This window comes from Quercus suber, unplaced genomic scaffold (assembly GCF_002906115.3).
Source record: "Quercus suber isolate HL8 unplaced genomic scaffold, Cork oak 2.0 scaffold_381, whole genome shotgun sequence".
Lineage (NCBI taxonomy): Eukaryota > Viridiplantae > Streptophyta > Magnoliopsida > Fagales > Fagaceae > Quercus > Quercus suber.
The window spans coordinates 182,507-202,417 of NW_027069833.1; the positions used below are offsets into that span (position 1 = coordinate 182,507).

The 19,911-nt window shown below is 37.3% G+C and overlaps 1 protein-coding gene, 1 long non-coding RNA gene and 1 pseudogene across 3 annotated transcripts; 1 reads left to right on the top strand and 2 right to left on the bottom strand.

The window, feature by feature from the left end:
* Positions 1-5,662: 5,662 nt before the first annotated feature.
* Positions 5,663-8,127, bottom strand: LOC111984732 (MDIS1-interacting receptor like kinase 2-like; annotated as a pseudogene).
* A 985-nt stretch (positions 8,128-9,112) lies between these two features.
* LOC111984731 (MDIS1-interacting receptor like kinase 2) lies at positions 9,113-13,436 on the bottom strand. The gene is made up of 2 exons (XM_024016348.2): positions 10,084-13,436; positions 9,113-9,835 (listed from the first exon to the last, which is right to left on the bottom strand). The coding sequence occupies exons 1-2, from the start codon at positions 13,304-13,306 to the stop codon at positions 9,453-9,455; spliced, it is 3,606 nt and encodes a 1,201-aa protein (XP_023872116.2). The 5' UTR covers positions 13,307-13,436; the 3' UTR covers positions 9,113-9,452.
* A 1,123-nt stretch (positions 13,437-14,559) lies between these two features.
* Positions 14,560-17,768, top strand: LOC136062099 (uncharacterized). 2 transcript variants are annotated; one of them, XR_010623932.1, is made up of 4 exons: positions 14,560-14,818; positions 15,203-15,292; positions 16,363-16,423; positions 17,419-17,768. It is a non-coding gene; the product is annotated as an uncharacterized LOC136062099 (long non-coding RNA). The 2 variants fall into 2 exon arrangements; XR_010623933.1 differs by lacking the exon at positions 16,363-16,423 and having other exon boundaries at positions 14,565-14,818.
* The last annotated feature ends 2,143 nt before the right edge of the window (positions 17,769-19,911 follow it).

Below are 19,911 nucleotides of genomic sequence, written 5' to 3' on the forward strand. Positions count from 1 at the left end.
GCAGTAGGGTAATATACCCTGTCTTCCCTTCTAAGATCAGACGAAGCATCAATCCCTGCTTGGTTGAGGGCTTCATGCCAGGTTTGAGAGCAATAATGCCTGCACACAGCAGGAACTTGAGCCCGAAGGGTGGCTTCAGTCTTAGCCACCCCTTCTGCGAAAGCATCTTCCTTTGCCTCTTCCACAGAGCGCTCAGCGTCTGTTTTCGCAAAAATCGCCTCGTCTCTGGCTCTCACAGCCTCGTCCCTGGCATACTCGGCAACACCTTTGTCATGGATTGCTTTGGTCAAACTTCCCTTCATGTAGGAAATGTCCTCTTTGGCCTTCTGTAATTGACCTTCAACATCTTGCAAGTGGACAGCTTGATCCTCAGCTTGTTTCCTGACCACGGCTAGGTCAGAGACAGCAGTATCCCTGGCCTTCGCCGTTTCTGCCAGATCCTCTGTCGCCTTTCTCAGGTCGGCCTCAGATCTCTTAAGAGTTTTGGCCGCCTCCAGGAATTTATCGCGCTTTTGCGCTAAGGCCTGACTATGGTCATCAACCTCTTCGCCCAACCTAAAAAGGGCCTGGATAGCCTGCCAGCAAAAACAAGCAGCTCTGTAAAGAGAAAGAAAAATACTAAGCGACAAAAATTTGTGGTAAAATGAATAGGTGCCAAGGGACCTACCATGCCTAGATATTTTTTAAGGTTGAGGACAACCTCTACCCCACTCATTTTCTCTAACTCAGCCATATTAATGGGAAGAAGAAGAGATTTCTCTAGGGCCTCGGCCACAAGAGCCCCCTCGTCTCCTTGAGACTCTCGTATCGACGCGTTATCCATTAGGGGCTGATCATGGAGCATGGCAGCAGGCAGCCACGCTTGAGCCTGGGGCTGCTGGATGGCCTTCTCGCTCCTCCTTTGATCACCGAGCTTCAATTGCTTTGGAGGTCTGCGAGTCCTACCCTCCTCGGGCGAAGAGTGAGATTTGCTCCCATCCATTGGATCCTTACCCTTAGAAAGTCTTTTCCTTTTCGGATCAGGAGCCGAGGATCACGAGCTCTAATTACGTGCTGCGGAACAGGGAATGACGTCTGAGCTGGGTCGCACCCGAGGATTTTATGAGCAGCTCTGACTTGGTTGTCAGGTTCGTTCAAGAAAAGGTCCGACCTGAGAACGGTTTCCAAATCCGTCTTATTAACCAGGTGGAAATGACGTGCAAAGGCGTGCGGATCTGCGAAAAGAAAAGCGAAATTCCTATGGTTAGTCAACCAAATCAAATATACAGATATAAAACTTGAAGGTGCTGAGACCTAGATTATCTTGTACGTCGGATGCCCTACCTGGCTCCCCCTCTACGGTTGGGTAGTGAAAGCCGTCGTGCCACTCTCCCGACACTATGAGGAAGTCTTGGTTTAACCCCTTATTGGAATCAGGAAGACACTGGATAAGACGAACCCTATCATCCCTTGTCTTCATATAATATGTCTTACCCCTCAGGTGATGAAGGTTATAACACCAATTCACATCATGGTGAGTCAGTCTCAGCCCTATTTTCTCATTCAGAGTATCTACACACCCTAGTATCCTAAACACATTCACAGCACACTGAGTAGGAGCCAGGCGGAAATGCCTAAGGTAATTGAGGGTCACCGGCCTCATAGGGATTCTCATCCCTCCTTCTACAAAAGCGACTATTGGGATCACAACCTCACCCTCCCTCCTCCTAAGGTACCACTCTCCTTCTTCGCAGTACTTCAAATTCACATTACTGGGTATTCCATAGTCAACAATGAATTTGTTCATCATCTCATCGGACTCGACCAACTTCTTAAACTTACTCATTCCCCAAAGACAACTAAAAGCTCTAAAAGAGAAAAAGAAGAATGAAATCAAGGAAATTTGGGGTCACTAGAAAAAGAAGACTTACAGGAGTATGACGATACCCTTCAGATAGTATGCCAGTCGAACCAAATTCAAACTATATGCATCAATGTGATAAGCGCGAAAATGATGAAATCAGGCGAGTCAAATAGGTATTTATACTCTCCCTTAATTTCCCCAAATGAAACCGCTTGCTCATAAAAGCAGAAGATCATGCCGTTGAAAGTGGGAAACGTGGTGCCGCCAAAATTTAATGTGGGCACTCATTAAGTCTCGAAACGCTAAAAACGCACATCGGGCAGTCAAGAAGCCGCTAGCATCAGTATAAACTGAAGTGAGGCCATTCGTCCAGTGGATCCGCATGTATCAAAACCCTCCTCCCCGTTCGAGGGAACGTGCAGCAGAGTTTTGAGGGGCTATTGTGGGGCCCATGGGCCTGATAGCCTCGGCCCATCATATAGCAGGCCCAAGGCCCATGCCGAGGAGCGCAAGCTATTTTTGAGGGAAAGGGGAGGAGAGTCTATTTTCCTAAACCCACGCCGAGGATACCTTGTCCTCGGCCTGACAAAGGTGATTTTGGGGAGAGGCTAACCCCAAAGTAAGCTGTCACTCTCGCATTTAATGCACTCAACTAACCCCCCTGGCCGCATTTATGGGGAGGTAACCCCTTGGCAGGATAACGTTGGTTAGAGTGAGCCACTTGAGTGCCGATAAGGCCTCTGATGGGACGGACAACTAGAAGAAAAGCGAATAGATGATCAACAGATGGAAGCAGGAGATAGGAAGATGAAAACTATAAAAGAAAAGCTAGTAAAGCCAAAGAAGGGGGACAGAGAGGGAGAACATTGAGGCCTCCTCGGCCACAGGCCGAGGAGCATTCCCCCATTTGTAAGGAAACACTTAGCATTTTTTATAAGAAAAAGTTTGTGCATGGTGATCGACGGCTAGCACCTAAGCCTGTCAACCCACTCTCTATAAATTTATTGTTTGGGCTTATTGGGCTGAAAACCCAACACTCAATTCAAATTGAGTCCTTACAGTTCCAAATATTGCACTTCTGAGAGAATTTGGAGTACCTGAATCAGCCATCTCTTTCTTGGTGACTAATTTTCCGGGTACTGCGTTCATTAAACATGCTAAGTTTGTTAAGGCTGTCCAGGAGGTTAAGGAAATGGGATTTGATCCTTTGAAATTGGTATTTGTCCTAGCAATACAAGTTATTTTGAAGATGAAGAAGCCAATATGGGAATCTAAATTGGAAGTTTATAAGAGGTGGGGTTGGTCCAAGGATGTAGCTCTGTTAGCATTTAGAAGGTATCCAAATTGTGTGCTTTTATCAGAAGAGAAGATCACAAAAACAATGGACTTCCTTGTACACAAAATGGGTTGCCCGTCAGCAGAGATTGCTAAAAATCCTTCAGTTCTAGGTTTAAGCTTGGAGAAGAGGATTATCACTAGGTTTTAAGTTGTTCAAGTTTTGTTAGCCATGGATTTGATCAAGAATAAGTTCTCCTCAGCAACCTTATTACTACCTAGCGAGAAGTGCTTTTTGGAAAAGTTTGTGATTAAATTTCAGGCCAATGTTCCTCAATTGTTGGATGTGTATCAAGGTAAGATGGGTCTTCTGGATGTAGGAATTCAATCGGAGAAGGTATGTGGGACGGAACAGTTATAACATTTTGACTTCCAGTTTAATGTCTTTAATAATTTAAAGTTAGTTAGCATTTTGACTTCCAAAGTCACACACTCATCACTCCTTGTGTTCAACATATTCCCTTTCCTTGCCACCCAAAAAAGAAGGATTTTGAAATAGGAGTCTCTCTGTTACAGAGGGGATGAGTAATTATGATAGCTTCGGTATTTGATTGTATCCTGTTTAAGTTTTATGGATCTCTTAGCTTGACCCCAAGATGATTATATCATATATCTGTTCCTTATGGCACTTGTCATGCGCTCAAGGCACAAAGTGCTATGCACCCAGTGAATTCACCATTATGCCAACCTACACCATGTGTATTGTAAGAATTAATGGAGAATTTGGAAAATTTTGAATTCGCTTAACAAGTCGTGTTCTAAGCCGCAAACTAGATAGAGAAATTGGTAGCATTCTTGGATTGAACTTCTGTAAATGGCTGGTGTTTCCTGCTGTATTTTTGCATATTTGACTTCAACCTTTTGTGCTCCAAATCCTGTGATTTTAATTCACTGTCTTTAAGTGCATTGTTAGTTTTGTTGATTCTGTTAGTGTCAAAATTTATGGGTGTGCATTGTATGGATGTTTAGTGCTTAATGTATGTAATGTGATCACAGACACGTCTCTCATAAGTCACAGGTTGACTTCTTCATTGCCACTGCCTGGAACTATATTCTACTTGGTGTTGGACCAAAAGAGTAACACTGCTGCTACAACAGCTGCTAACACTACTACCCAGATCAACAATCTAACCAACGACAGGGCTAAAGAAATAATTTGAAACAGCATTTGTGTATATTGTGTCTGCTGTTTTTGTGGTGTAGGAATCCTCTCCATTTGAATACTCTGCTACTGCGTTGTTAATTAATTAGAGGAAATGCTAATTATTTAGGGATGTACCTAGACTAATCAAGAGAAAAAAACTGGGTATCTAATAAGTACATCTATTTAACGTATTTTATGGCAACTTCCCAAGTCATATGGATTTACGTTCTTCTTTATCCTTGAACACCGCCTCACGAGCATTACAAGGTTCAGAAACCTTGGATACAACCTAGGTGGATTGCCTTTTAATGAAGCTATGCATATTCTGTTTTACATTCGTTTACGATGTTTGTAAGTTTGGAGGTATATGAGAGGGGAATAGAAGATGCTTCAGTTTGAAGTTTGGAGGTAGAGTCCAGTAGAGTACAAGGTATGAGACATGAGAAGCATAGAGGAGATGACAGGGGAATTGTAACCCAGTATACCTCTCCTTATTTTTTTAGATGTTTTAAAAATTAAGAGGGAAATAGATCTCTCCCCTTGATTTGAATGTGTTAAAAATTAAACGGGGAATAAATAGAAATGATTAAGATATCACCAAACTAGTTTGAAGAGAAAGCTTGTCGAATTGATTTGAATGTATTAAAAATTAAATGGGGAATAAATAGAAATGATAAGATATCACCAAACTAGTTTAGAGGGAAAGCTTATCCATTGTTCTTTGAGCCTTTTAGCCTGTCCCACCCACAGGCCACAGCCATATTGGCTTGTTTCTGCCCAGTAATTAACCATGAGGTGTCCCATTCACAGCCATGTTGACTTGTGCATGCTTTTCAAGAAGCATCGTAGGAAGCTGGCTAAGTTTAACTAGAAGCCAAACATTTCCACTTAGTCAAAGGATAACTTTGAGCAGCCAGAAAAGAATAAGGACAATAAGGATGACGAGATTCTGCAGTTCATATGCTTAATAAGAAAATTCAACAAAAGATACAAAAAAAAAATTGTTAATAAACAAATAATGAGATTGACTAGAGGGAAAATGATTAGCAAGTCATCAACTTTCCAGGAAGGAAACATAAGGGGGAAGAGAAAAATTTGGCAGGTTATGGTAGGTGAAGTAGTGTATATAGTAAAAATTAGCTTCTTTACGTGGAGAACTATGTATATGTATTTGAATACAATAAAAAAGATATAAAAACTATAAACAGGTATCTCAAATGATAAAAATATCTATATTAACCTCACTGGTGCTCAGCCAGGGGTGACCCCTGCATATATTCAAAAGAAATGAAAGGAAAAAAAAATAAAATAAAAAGATTACTTTTCATTCACTACTCAACTTGTGGTGCCAATTTGTACTATTTCTGAAGGCCTGCAAGCATGCTAATGGTTATCATGTCTAATTGGTCGCATTGGCAAGCTTGGATTTGAGCTGATAGTTCTTGTGCCACAAAACGCATGTGGGTCTTGCCTCTGGAGAGTCACGCACACGTGCTAAGGCTATTGTGACTAGAAATACCACCTCCTCTGCTATTGGGCCTGTAGGTGGTGAAGTCCTTGGTCTAGCACATCCTTTAATAGAATTTCTGCACCGTCTGAAATTGATGTCACTGTTCTCGATTTAAATGACAAGGAAGATAGGAGCTCCCTTGGGTGCCTTCCCATTATAACTTCTAATGCTACCACTCCAAAGCTATAAACGTCACAATTATTTGTTAATTGCATTGTAAGTGCAAACTCTGCACAATTATAAAACAAATTCAATATAATTTAATGAAACATTGTCACCAAAACATCTACCAAACTAATCAATGTTGACAAATTTACAAGAACACAATTATTTGGCAACAGGATACGAAAAAAGTTACTAATATGGGAAGCCATCTTTTCATTTAGGGAAACATTAGGCCAGAACAATAATTTAGATTCTAGAATATAGATTCTTAGCTTACCTGGAGCCATGTAGCCATAAGACCCAGCAATTGTTGTCCAGTTACTCTTATCTGGGTTCAACAATCTTGCAATGCCAAAATCTGAGAGTTGTGGCTCAAACTCAGACTTGAGCAATAATTCACAGTTATGTCTCGGTGCACAATTGGTGGAGAGCAATCATGCAAGTACGCAACTGCATGAGCCACACCTTGCACAACTCTCACGCTTGTATCCCAATTCAGCTCTGCTTTCCCTTCCAACCCATACTGCCTCTCTCTACATATTCATAGACCAAGTACATGTACCCCCTCATTGAACAGAAACCACAAAGCTTAATGATATTCCGGTGCCTAACTTCTGTCAACACACGAATCTCAGTCCCAAAACTCTGGTGATTGGCTGCTGGTATGTCAGTGGAGTCTAACATGTTGCCTTTTAACAGCAACAATATGACCTGTTGGCAATGCTGCTCTGTTAACAGTTCCAAATCCACCTTTTCCAATGCAGTACTTCTCATTGAAGTCCTCAGTGGCCTTCACAAGATCCCCAAATGTGAATTTACATTCTCTTTCCCATATCAATGACTCAGAGTTCCCATCAGTCTCTCCAATTCATCTTCATTCTTCATCAAAGAGTTTGGCTTTCCAGTAAAATATTATGAATACAGCAACAATAATTGCAAGCAATAAAAGGCCACAAACCGGAATGAGGACAGCAATTAGAACTGTACTAGAATGCTTTTGCTCTGTGGAATGCATGTAACAAGTACTTAGTCCTGCTGCATTTCCACATAGACCTGAGTTTCCGAGGTATGCATTTGCAGGTGACTCTTCGAAAACTTTACTAGTTCGGATTTGACCTGTTAACTTGTTATAAGAAAAATCAATGGAGCTGGGGTGTAGACTAACCATGCTCGTAAATAATGCCAGGATCTCCCCTGAGAGCTGGTTATGTGAAATGTTAGGACTTTCCAATGATGTAAGCTTTGCCAGGTTTGAAGGAATTGTTCCGGAGAGTGAATTGCTGCTGAGGTCTAACAAGATGTTCGATGCAATTAAATTACCAAGTTCAGATGGTATTTCACCCAATAGGGTATTGTTGCTCAAGTCCAAGCTCAATAATCTCCCACAAAACCCAAGCTCTTTTGGTATGTTCCCAGTTAATTTGTTCTCAGACAAATCAAGTTCCTCAAGCTAAACCAAATTGCCTAGGCTCTGAGGAATCTCTCCTGTCAGAAGATTCTTGCTCAGATTGAGCTCAAACAGGCTTAGATTTCCCAATGCACTTGGAATTTGCCCAGACAATTCGTTTGAGTCAAGAATTAAAGAGTGCAATTGAGGCAACCTCCCAAGCTCAGCTGGGATTTCACCCGAAATTCTGTTTCTCCCCATCTCTAAATTGGTTAGAGATCCACATTCTGCCCACTTCGGTGAGATAATGCAAATAAATTGATTGTCATTAAGGGAAATGAAATAAAGATTTGGATGAACCCCAAATGCATTTGTGATGTTGCCATTGAAGTTGTTCCCAACAAATCGCACCCTCTCTAGTAGGGAACAATTTCTTAAGCACTCAGGCAATGGCCCTATGAAGTTGTTATTATTCACTGTGAAATTTTGAAGACTGAAGCCACTACACAATTCAGGTAGCAGTTCTCCAGAGAAGCTGTTGTTAGAAAAGCTTATGCTGTTTAGAGAAGGGCTAAATTTCCCAAAGTTGCTCGGAATATTACAGGCCAATTTTACTCTAACCAGAAGCTGATCAGATTGGAATGTGCTGAATTTGATGAATGTAACAAGTGAAAATTTTCCTACAATTTAAACATGGGTTTTATGCGACCTATTTCATGATAATCCATATATACGAACCCCATATCAAGATGCTTAATTAGGGGTGTGATTTAGTTAGATTGGAACTGGCTGTAGGGCTGTAAATTAATGAATTAACCAAGCTGATTATGAACAGCTCCAACTCGGTTCTAGAAAAATTTTGTTTATGTTTGTTTGTTTAGTAAACAAGTTAAGCTCAAATCCAACTTTAGGCTTGATTATCAAGCAAATCAAGCTCAAATATAATAATGTGTTCATGAACAAGCCAGTGAACATGAGGGCTTGAATTAAATATATATATATATATATGTATAATACTATATATTTATATGTACACTTGTCTAAAAATATATTTATATGAGCTCAAAATTGGGTTGTACAAGTTTGTAAATTGATTCATATGATATAAAATCATTATTTGTAGTATATTCATAACATAAATAATCCATTTGTAGGAAAAATTCATAGATTTGGGAAGAAGTATAATGTTTTAGTCATGATTTTACCATATATAAGAAAATAATAAGTTAATCAAATAGCTCGTGAATAATTTCGAGCTCAACTCGTGTTTAAAATAAAATTAAATAAAAAAATATGAACTTTTAATACTTGGCTTGTCTCGGTTTGTTTACGGCCCTTTGTTCGTTTTCCACATTTTAAATTTGTAAGATGTATCCCTTATTTCAAATTTTCTGTACATGAATGTGCTGAGCTTGGTGTTATTGGTAGCAATACTATGAACATGATTCTAACTCATTGGCCTCTCATTGAACGCTTTCCAACCGACATTCATAGGAGTACACATACACTTGGTCGAAAGTCAACTTTGTGCAGCCAGAAAAGAAAAAGGACAATAAGGATGTTGAGATCCTTTAGTTCATATGCTTCGTAAGAAAATTCAGCAAAAAATAGAAACCGTTTAGAAAACAAATAATGAGATTGACTAGAGGAAAAATTATTAGGAAGTCATGAACTTTCCTGAAGGAAAGACAATGGAGAAAAAGAAAGAGGTTTTCTGGTACAAGGGAATTTAGATTATGACATGTATTGTATATATAGTGAATCAGATTGTGTACAAGAAATATTATCTAAGAAGTATACATGTGAATACATATATTAGGAATCAAGATTGCCCTCACTAGTGCTCAATTTGTGGTCAGCCCCACATATTATTAAAAAACTTTTAAAGAAAAAAAAAAGGCTTATTGTACTAGGGACCTCAAGGTACAACATTCTCATTTACTGGTTCCTACCTAGAACTAGAAGCTAGAATGGGATTAAACATCTTGAACAATTCATTCCAGGCCTGGCAGTACCTCATCCATCCACTAATCAGTGATCACTACTCAAGCTTTGATTCCAATTTGTACTATTTCTGATGCCCTGTAAGCTTGCTAATTGTTATATTGTCTAATTGGTTGGACAGGCAAGCTGGGGTTTGAGCTGATAGTTCTTGTGCCACAAAACGCATGGTGGGTCGTGCCTCTGGAGTGTCACGCACACATGCTAATGCTATGGTCACTACAAACACCACCTCCTCTGCTGTTTGGCCTGTGGGTGGAGGGAGTCTTTGGTCTAGAACATCCTTTAAAAGAAATTCTGTAGTGTCTGAAACTGGTGTGGCTGTTCTTGACTTTAATGACAAGGAAGATTGGATCTCCCTAGGGTGCCTTCCCATCATAACTTCCAATGTCACCACTCCAAAGCTATAAACGTCACATTTATCTGTTAATCGCATTGTAAGCGCTAGCTCTGCACATTCATAAAAACAAATTCAATCCCATAATGAAACGTTGCCATCTAAAACATCTACGATACTAATCAAACTTAACAAATGAAAGAATTGAAGAAAGAAATACATTTGAAACTAATCAAAGTTAACAAGTGAACATGGAAAGACATGCATTTGGCAAAAGGATGAAAAAAAGAAACGCATACTAATAATATGAGAAGCTTTCTTTTCTTTTTTGGAACATGTAGAAGTTAGATTGTTGGCTTACCTGGAGCCATGTAGCCGTAAGACCCAGCAATTGTTGTCCAGTTACTCGTATCTGGGTTCAACAATCTTGCAACGCCAAAATCTGAGAGTCGTGGCACGAACTCAGACTCGAGCAATATGTTATTCACAGTTATGTCTCGGTGCACAATTGGTGGAGAGCAATCATGGTGCAAGTACGCAACTGCATGAGCCACACCTTGCACAATTCTCACCCTTGTATCCCAGTTCAGCTCAGCTTTCCCTTCCAACCCATACAATGCATTTCTCAAACTGCCTCTCTCTAAATATTCATAGACCAAGTACATGTACCCCCTCATTGAACAGAACCCATAAAGCTTAATGATATTCCGGTGCCTAACTTCTGTCAACACACGAATCTCAGTCTCAAAACTCTGGCGATTGGCTGCTGGTATGTCAGTGGAGTCTGACATGTTGAGCCTTTTAACAGCAACAATTTGACCAGTTGGCAATGCTGCTCTGTAAACGGTTCCAGATCCACCTTTTCCCACGCAGTACTTCTCATTGAAGTCCTCAGTGGCCTTCACAAGATCCTCAAATGTGAATTTACCTTCTCTTACCCATACCAATGACTCAGAGCTGACATGGGACTCTCCAATTCTTCTGTTTTCTTCATAGTGAAATTTAGTTTTACCGTAAATTATTATGAATCCAGCAACAATATTTGCAAGCAATAAGAGGCCACAAACCGGAATGAGGACAGCAATTAGTAGTGTATTAGAATGCTTTTGCTGTGTGAAATCTGTGTAACAAGTACTTAGTTCTGCTGCATTTCCACACAAACCTGAGTTTCCAATGTAAGCTTTTGCAGGTGCTTTTTCGAAAACTTTAGCCATCGGGATTTGACCTGTTAACTTGTTATAAGAAAAATCAATAGAGGTGGAGATTAGATTAACCATGCTGATAAATGATGCGGGGATTTCCCCTGAGAGCTGGTTATGTGAAATGTTAAGGCACTCCAAACGTGTAAGCTTTGCAAGGTTTGAAGGAATCATTCCTGAGAGGGAATTGCTGCTGAGGTCTAACAAGATGCTTAATGCATTTAAGTTACCAAGTTCAGATGGTATTTCACCCAATAGGTGATTGTTGCTCAAGTTCAATCTCAATAATCTATCACAATTCCCAAGCTCTTTTGGTATATTCCCAGTTAATTTGTTCTTAGACAAATCAAGTTCCTCAAGCTGAACCAAACTGCCTAGGCTCCGAGAAATCTCTCCCGTCAGAAGATTCTTGCTCAGATTGAGCTTGTACAGGCTTAAATTTCCTAATGCACTTGGAATTTGCCCAGACAATTCGTTTGAATCGAGAATTAAAGAGCGCAATTGAGGCAACCTCCCAAGCTCAGCTGGAATTTCACCTGAAATTCTGTTTCTTCCCATCTCTAAAGTAGTTAGAGATTCATATTTTGCCCACTCTGGTGAAATTTTGCCAATAAATTGATTGTCATTAAGAGAAATGAAATAAAAATTTGGATGAACCCCAAATGCATTTGTGATGTTGCCTTTGAAGTTGTTCCCATCAAATCGCACCCTCTCTAGAAGCGAACAATTTCTCAAGCACTCGGGCAATGGACCTGTGAAGTTGTTACTATTCACTGTGAATAGTTGAAGAAGGAAGCCGCTACACAATTCAGGTGGCAGTTCTCCAGAGAAGCTGTTCTTTGAAAAGCTAACACTGCTTAGAGAAGGACTAAATTTCCCAAAGTCACTCGGAATATTACCCCAAAAGTTATTGGCGCAAAGAGAAATGCCCTGTAAGTTTTTGAGGCGAGAGATGGTATCTGGCAATTCCCCGTATAGTATGTTAGTGTTGAGATCAATAATTTGCAGCGAAGTCATATTTCCAATTGCTGGTGGGATTGAACCAGTGAGATTGTTTGAGAAAAGTTGTAAGGTCACAAGGTTTGTGAGGTTCCACAGTGCTAGAGGAATTGGATCAGACAGGTGGTTGTCTGATAGGTCTAATTCTGTCAAATCTTTCAAGTTACCTACCTCAGAGGGAATTGAACCTGTGAACATATTATTGTTAAGAAAAAGAAGTTTGAGCTTGGTCAACAGGCCAATTTCCAGCGGAATTTTGCCAGTGAAAAGATTGTTCTGAAGCTGCAAAGTGGTTAATTCTGTCCAGTTGCTGAGAAAGTAAGGTGAGATCTCACCGGAAAGGTTATTTTCAGATAAACCCAAGTCAGTAACTTTGGACAAGTTGGTTAAAGACAGAGGCACTTCCCCTGTGAGTGAATTGGAAGCCAGGGCCAAGTAGGTGAGTTTAGTACAAAAGCCTAGCTCAGAAGGAATTGTAGAATTCAAGGAATTCCATCTAACATCGAGATACGAGAGCTCTGTCAACTGACCAATTGAAGAGGGGATTTTCCCTTCAAATGAATTGTTGAACAGTTCTACAATTTGAAGATTGGACATTGACCCAATATCTTCGAGAATTTGACCACTGAACTTGTTTCCTCCTAGACGAAGATCTATGAGTTTAGAAAGCTTGGTAATGTTTGGAGACACTGGTCCCTGGAACTGATTGTCAGTTAGATTAAGGTACTCCAGCTTGTCCAGATTGGTAAATACCATTTCTGGTAATGTTCCATTCAACTGATTCTGGGCCAAATCCAAGTAAGTCAAGTTTTGGCAATAAAGTATAAATCCTGGGAACCCAGAAGTGAGGCGATTATAACCAAAGCTAACCCAGGTCAACAAAGGCATGCTCAAGAACTTAGACCAGTCAGGTGTTTCTAAGTAGTTTGATCCAAGGTCCAAGTGCCATACCTTTTGAAGATTTCTGAACTGATTGGGAATTGTACCAGTAAGATAGTTGTTGTAGAAGCTTACGTACTGGAGCTTTGTTAACTGGCCTATTTCCGAAGGTATGGGTCCGCTGAGATTGTTGCTGCTGAGGTCAAAGCGAGTGACATCAAGAAATGGAGTGAAGTTGAACTGGGCTAGTGTTCCATTGAGTTTGGCGCCAGAGATAGTTATTTCGGAGACTGTTCCGGTTGAGTCGCACACAATGCCATTCCATTTGCAAAGGTTGGTAAGGTTGGTAGAGGACCATGAACTGAGAAAAGAGGAAGGGAGGAGGCTGTTTTTCCATTGGATAAGAGCTCCTGCTTGTGTTGCAGGTGATGCTATGGTCTTTGGTGAAAGTAAAGAGAGCAAGAAAATGTGAAGGAGAAGAAGAGGAGACTTCAGAATTTTTGCCATGCTTAGTTTTTATGTTTCACATGCCATGCCTCATGATCTAGTTTACTTTTAATAGCAGAGAGAGGTGGAGATATTTCCAGTGGTATGAAAGTAAAACTTTTGGCATCTCAGTTCACATGTTAGAAGTCCTTAAATTCCACGAAAGAATGTTCAAATCAGATGGTTTAAGAAGATTCTTAGAAGGAGAAGAATTGAAGATGGGATTAATTCACTTACAGGCCAATTTTACTCTGGATGTGCTGAATTTGATGGATGTATCAAAGTGAAAACTTTTCTACAATTTAAATATAGGTTGTATGTGACTTCTTTCATGATGCATACCCAATTAAATCCATACCCACATACCCCATATCAAGATGCTTAATTAGGGGTGTGATTTAACCAGATTGGGGTTGGCTGTTGTTCGTTTTGCATATTTTGAATATGTAACATGTATCACTTATTTTAAATTTTCTGTATATGAATGTGCCGAGTTTGGGCTGCATGTACCAATGTAATGATTTAGATGATTGTAAATGTATGCGTGGGGCAAAACGAGCCGTGTATACGTGCATGTTTGACTATCACATTACATGTCATAAGAGAGGTGGAGATATTTCCAGTGGTATGAAAGTAAAACTTTTGGCATCTCAGTTCACATGTTAGAAGTCCTTAAATTCCACGAAAGAATGTTCAAATCAGATGGTTTAAGAAGATTCTTAGAAGGAGAAGAATTGAAGATGGGATTAATTCACTTACAGGCCAATTTTACTCTGGATGTGCTGAATTTGATGGATGTATCAAAGTGAAAACTTTTCTACAATTTAAATATAGGTTGTATGTGACTTCTTTCATGATGCATACCCAATTAAATCCATACCCACATACCCCATATCAAGATGCTTAATTAGGGGTGTGATTTAACCAGATTGGGGTTGGCTGTTGTTCGTTTTGCATATTTTGAATATGTAACATGTATCACTTATTTTAAATTTTCTGTATATGAATGTGCCGAGTTTGGGCTGCATGTACCAATGTAATGATTTAGATGATTGTAAATGTATGCGTGGGGCAAAACGAGCCGTGTATACGTGCATGTTTGACTATCACATTACATGTCATTACCTGGTCTCTAATTTCCGAGAAAGCACAAAAGCATTGAAAAGACGGGTTGCGTAGAAAATGGTTAGAAAACAATTAATGAGATTGACTAGAGGAAAAATTATTTGGAAGTCAAGTGATGTACTTTCCAGGAAGGAAACACAACGGAGAAAAAGAAAAAAGTTTTCTGGTACAAGTAAAATTAGGATCCTTCCCCTTCCCCAACGTTCACGGTTTCAATTTCTCTATTTTCCTTTTATTGCACGGTTTCAGATTTCCTTTTGTTGCACGGTCTCAGATTCCCTCCCCTCCCCCATGTTTCTATTCTACGGTTTCACCCCTTCTAATGGCAGCCTCTCCACCTTCCTTTCTTCCTGACTTCCTCACCTCACAGTATATAAATATTGACAGAAACTTGATGATTCAGTTTAGGTATCTCTAAATCCAGTTTATTTTGTGTTCTATTCTTTTGTTTGATTTTTTTCCCCTGTTTACATTTTGTTACTGCCTCTTTTGTTTGATGATCCAGTTCACGTTTCTGTTTTCCTTTTGTTTGATGTTGTTTTCCCCTTTTTGTACCATACATGTAGAGCAAAATAGGATATGTGTAAATAAAGATTTTTTTTTTTATTATAAGTAATTGAGTTTATTCATTCTGTAAAAACACAGAGTTTAGGAAAATAAAAAGAGAAAGCTATTAATTCATAAAACAATTCTCTTTAGTATTGTTTTATATACTTGCCCTTGGCTCTATTGTATTGTAAAAGAATTAAGTTACCATTGATTTTTTTTCTTTTCTTATATGTTTAATAATAGGCATACGTTGATTTTGAAATATTAGAGGATGAGTTTGAAAGGACCAGAGAGCTTTATGAAAGAATTTTGGACCAATTAAAGCACCTGAAGGTATGTATAAACTATACAAAGTTAGAATATAGTGTTTAAACTTCAGAATTGTTTCGTATAGTTGTAGTTGTTGTTCAAAAAAAAAAAAAAAAAAAAATGGTGTTAGCATTTGGACCCACAATAAGTATATTAGCCAAGTAGTTGTCCGAATGGCCAAATCACTAATACACTAGCACTAGACTAGGTGTAAAGTAACAACCTGTGAATAGTGCAGCAACATAGCAACAAGGGAACCACACATGATCGACTCTATAACACACTAAAAATAGCTTTATATGAATTTAAAAAGATTTCACAAACAACCATTTTAGGACAGCACAACACAAAATTTTGCTATGGACCTACATTTTATTGTTGTCATGATTTTTTATGTTACCAAATGTGAGGCTTAAGGTCTAAATTTGGTGAATTCTTTGATTAGTTACAATTGCTTTCATATTAGCTTGCCGTACTTTTTGCACAAATTCTTCCATTTATAGATATGCTTATTTACCTATGTCAATTTCAAGAGGAGGGTGGCACTGACAAAATGTTACTCCCTCCGTCTCACTTTTTTTGTCCTTTATTCCATTTTGAGATATCCCAAAATATTGTCCTGTTTTTAAAAATAAAAGTCATTAATTTACTAATATTCCTATTATACCCCTATTAATTTACTAATTCAATCTTTTGATAAATTTTTTTAAGGGTAGTTTTGGAAACTTATACATTTTTAAAAGGTAGACAAAACAATAAATGATATTCCCTTAAAAAGTTTGATTTTTCAAACAGGACAAAAAAAGTGGGACAGAGGGAGTACTTGCTAATTGGAAGAGTTAATTAAGAACATGATCCTATTTGGTCAATTTTGTTTTTAGTATGTTTAATCTTTTTAGAATATTTGAAAATGAACCAAATGCTAAAATCTTAAATCTGGGTTGCTTAGATGTGTGTGTGTGTGTGTTTTCTTAACATTATTCTATTCCCCCCTTCCATTACAATGTTCACATCATCTTTTCTTGAATAAATGTCTTGGAGACATTGGTTTGCCGTTGCCCAAATTTCTTATTTGGGGTTTTGTTGTTTTTTAGATAGAAGATGTGATAACCAAAATTGGCCATTATACAAGTCAAAGATTCAATAGTTTTGCAGGTAACTAAAATTAAGCAGGGACGTAATGTTTGAGCATGAGATTTAATGTTATTTATATGTTCCATTTACATTCTAGGAAACATAAGATATACTTGAATTGACAAACTATTTTGAGAAGAGTTTCTAATTACGAATCAAACATTGGGCACTAAAATACATGTTTTTATCAAACATAATAAATAAAAAACCTAAATCAAATCACATTGTGATGCTTGCATTTTGGCATCCAATTATGCAAAAGATAAGTAGTGATTCTATGACTACCAAAACAAAAAAGTAATGATTCTACATGTATATACAAGTTACAAGTTTAAGTATTATAGCTGAAACTATGATTTCACACTTGAAAGCCAAGGAAAGTGCATTGATTTTTGGGTTTTATTGAAAATTTAAGAGAGACCTCATGATTGTGTACCCAAAGTAAACCCCAAAGACCTCAATAAAAACTACAGCCAAATTCATATCATTTGGGCCAAGGGTGTGAGACCACTCCATAAACACATTCATGCATGATAATTTAATCATTGTAATTGAGAGAACCACACTAATAAATATCTGATGGTTTCAATCCCATAAATTGCCCAAATTCCAAACATAAGGGCTGTAATGTTTAAGTTGGAGATGATGCTTGCTATTGATACGAGTTTGAATTCTTCTAGAGGCTTTCATTTTTCTGCGTTTAAATTAGCCTTCCTCCATCTACCTTTCTTTATAGTTCTTGGTTTCTTTATGGTTCTTGGTTGGATATAGCACTAGGATATTTAAATTATTCAAACTACACAAATTTGAATAGTGGACAACATTAAATATTGTCCTTTTTGAAGAGAGATATTTTATGACAAAATTAAGTTTGATAAAATGGACAATCACATTTAGTTTTGAGCTTGAAAAATTTGTTCTAAAATTTTATTTTTCTTGACTTCATGGCTTATGTTATATTTGTTTGACTCAGTTTTATATTCAGATAGATGTTATTTTTTCTTATTTTTTTGAAGGTTGAAACTTGAAATCCCCAAACCAATGCAATACAACCAGTAGCATCGAGAGGTAATTTTTAATAGGCTTATGGAGCACAATTCAAGTGTGGGAGTTCTTCACAATGTTGCATTAATATTGCCAAAGCCTTGAATGCCCCAATCCATATAAAACCTGATGATATGGAGATTGTTCATATTTATGAGCTTCGAATTTAGTGGCACAAGACTTTCCACTTATATGTGGTTGATTTAAATTGTTGTCATTGTTATAATATGTAAGATATTTACATACTAGAATTGTTTGATAATTAATATTTAGTATGAGTTACTTCTATCACTCTTTAGTTAAATTGTATTCTCTTGATATTTTTCCCTTCAGCTTTAATTTTTTAATTTTATTGTCCTTATGCAGAATATGAGTACCATGTACTCTTTTCTAATATATTTGCTTATTAACATTTGTATATTAGAGGAAGCTTTCAACAAATATTCTTAATTCTTCTACCATTTTGCTCTATTGATGCGCCATAATTTAATTTTGTTAAACTATCCTATGCATCGCACGGGTTAGCGACTAGTCTATATATATCTAAAAGCTGAAGCATAGCATTTATTGTTACTACGCTCCAATTGAGCCACATCAGCGTTCACGTCATTATCATTTTTCTTTTCAATTTTCCTATAATTTTTTTTTGACATTTACTCATTTTTAAAAAATATTTAGACTTTCTCTAACCTTTCTTTATCCCTTACCTTTTCATCTTCCCACTATCCTCTACCCTAATATCACTTTTCATCTCCCCACTATCCTCCCCACTACCCTCTACCTTACCTTTTCATCTCCCCTTTACCACTACTTTCTACCTTAATATCACACTTCATCTTTCCTTTCATCTTCCTTTTTTTTTTTTGTCCTTTCTTATTCACACACTCTTACTATAAATTTGTCATTCTCTCTTCTATTCTTTACATACTTTTCCCTCACAAAAAAAGGTTCTCTCTCTCTCTCTCTCTCTCTCTCTCTCTCTATATATATATTTTTTGGTGAATTTTTTATTTTACTTGCATCTCTACTTTAGATTGATAATTGTTGTGTTCTTTAGAACTTTATATTGAGCTAATGCGATTTAGTTTTGTGATTTAAGTTTCTTTTTCTCTTTAATTTTTAATTTCATTATATGTGTTTTTCCTTAAATTCTTAGTTTGGGTTGCTTTGAATTCACCTATTTAGTTGTTCTATATATGTTATTTTTGTACAACATGACATTTGTTTAATGAAATTCCATTTAGACTTGATACGTTATCTTTTCATTTGATTTTTTTTTTCTCCTCGTGTGCAATGATTGACTTCTAACGAAAACTATTTTATTTATATATTTAGAAATCTATTCTTCTTAATTCCAACCGTTTAAATTTTGTATGGGCCATGGATTCTATTGAGCAATTAATATGAAAAATAAAATAAAAGTAAAATAAATTCTACAATAATTTGCTTTTTAGGGATCGACTCTTCTAAGTTATACATTTTTCCTTAAAAGTAGTGTGAGAAAAACTAATTTTTGGTCTGTCTATGTAACTAATGTTTCTAATCTTTTGAAAGTTTGTGGAGCATATACCCTACTAATTTGGCCATCTAAATCATTTGAATTAAAAATGAACTGTAACATAAGGAACAAATGGGTCATAATGCATTCATGTTCTCCTCATATCGTGATAAATCTAAGTAGTTGAATAGTATTGTTGTTTAATTTAACACTACTACCTATTTTTTCCTGAAAGCTACATACCATCGATCGTAACACCAAATGGATATTTCAAAATTCATTTGCATGATTACTTTGTTGTGTGGTGAGTTGAAACATTGTTGGGTAATGATGTACGTTAGATTGTATGTGTAGCCTCTTGACTTGCAAAGGGTAAGTACTGATTTATGCTAAGTTTTTGTTATTGGTATTCTTTAGAGCTATAATGGTTGATAGGTCTAATGAGGCTTCATTAATTTATGCGAGGCTTCATTTTCACCCAAATGACAAGTAATAAAACAAGACAATTATGTTCAACTTTCAAGTATATTCTTTAAAAAAAAAATGCTTAGCTTTTGGGTTACCACCAATTCGTTTTGTCAACTCAACATCATAAAATAACTTTAATTTAGTTATATGGCTAGGGTTTATCATTTTTCATGTTGCAATATATATATATATATATATATTCAAGTTAAAATCAATAGCACTACTACAATTGACCATTTAAATTCAGCCATATCCTCCATATCATTAAATTATTAATATTTTCTCATTTTTATAATTTTAAGAAAATTAAACATATAATGTTTTAATTAAATACAAATAAATAAAAATTTCCTTATAAAATCGTACTCATTTTTTTAACACTTACACTTTCTTCAACATTTCTCATGCCTTTCACATTTTCATCTCCCCATTATTGTCTACCTTAATATCACTCTTCATCTCTCTCTTTATCTTCATTTATTTTGTTTCTTCTTATTCT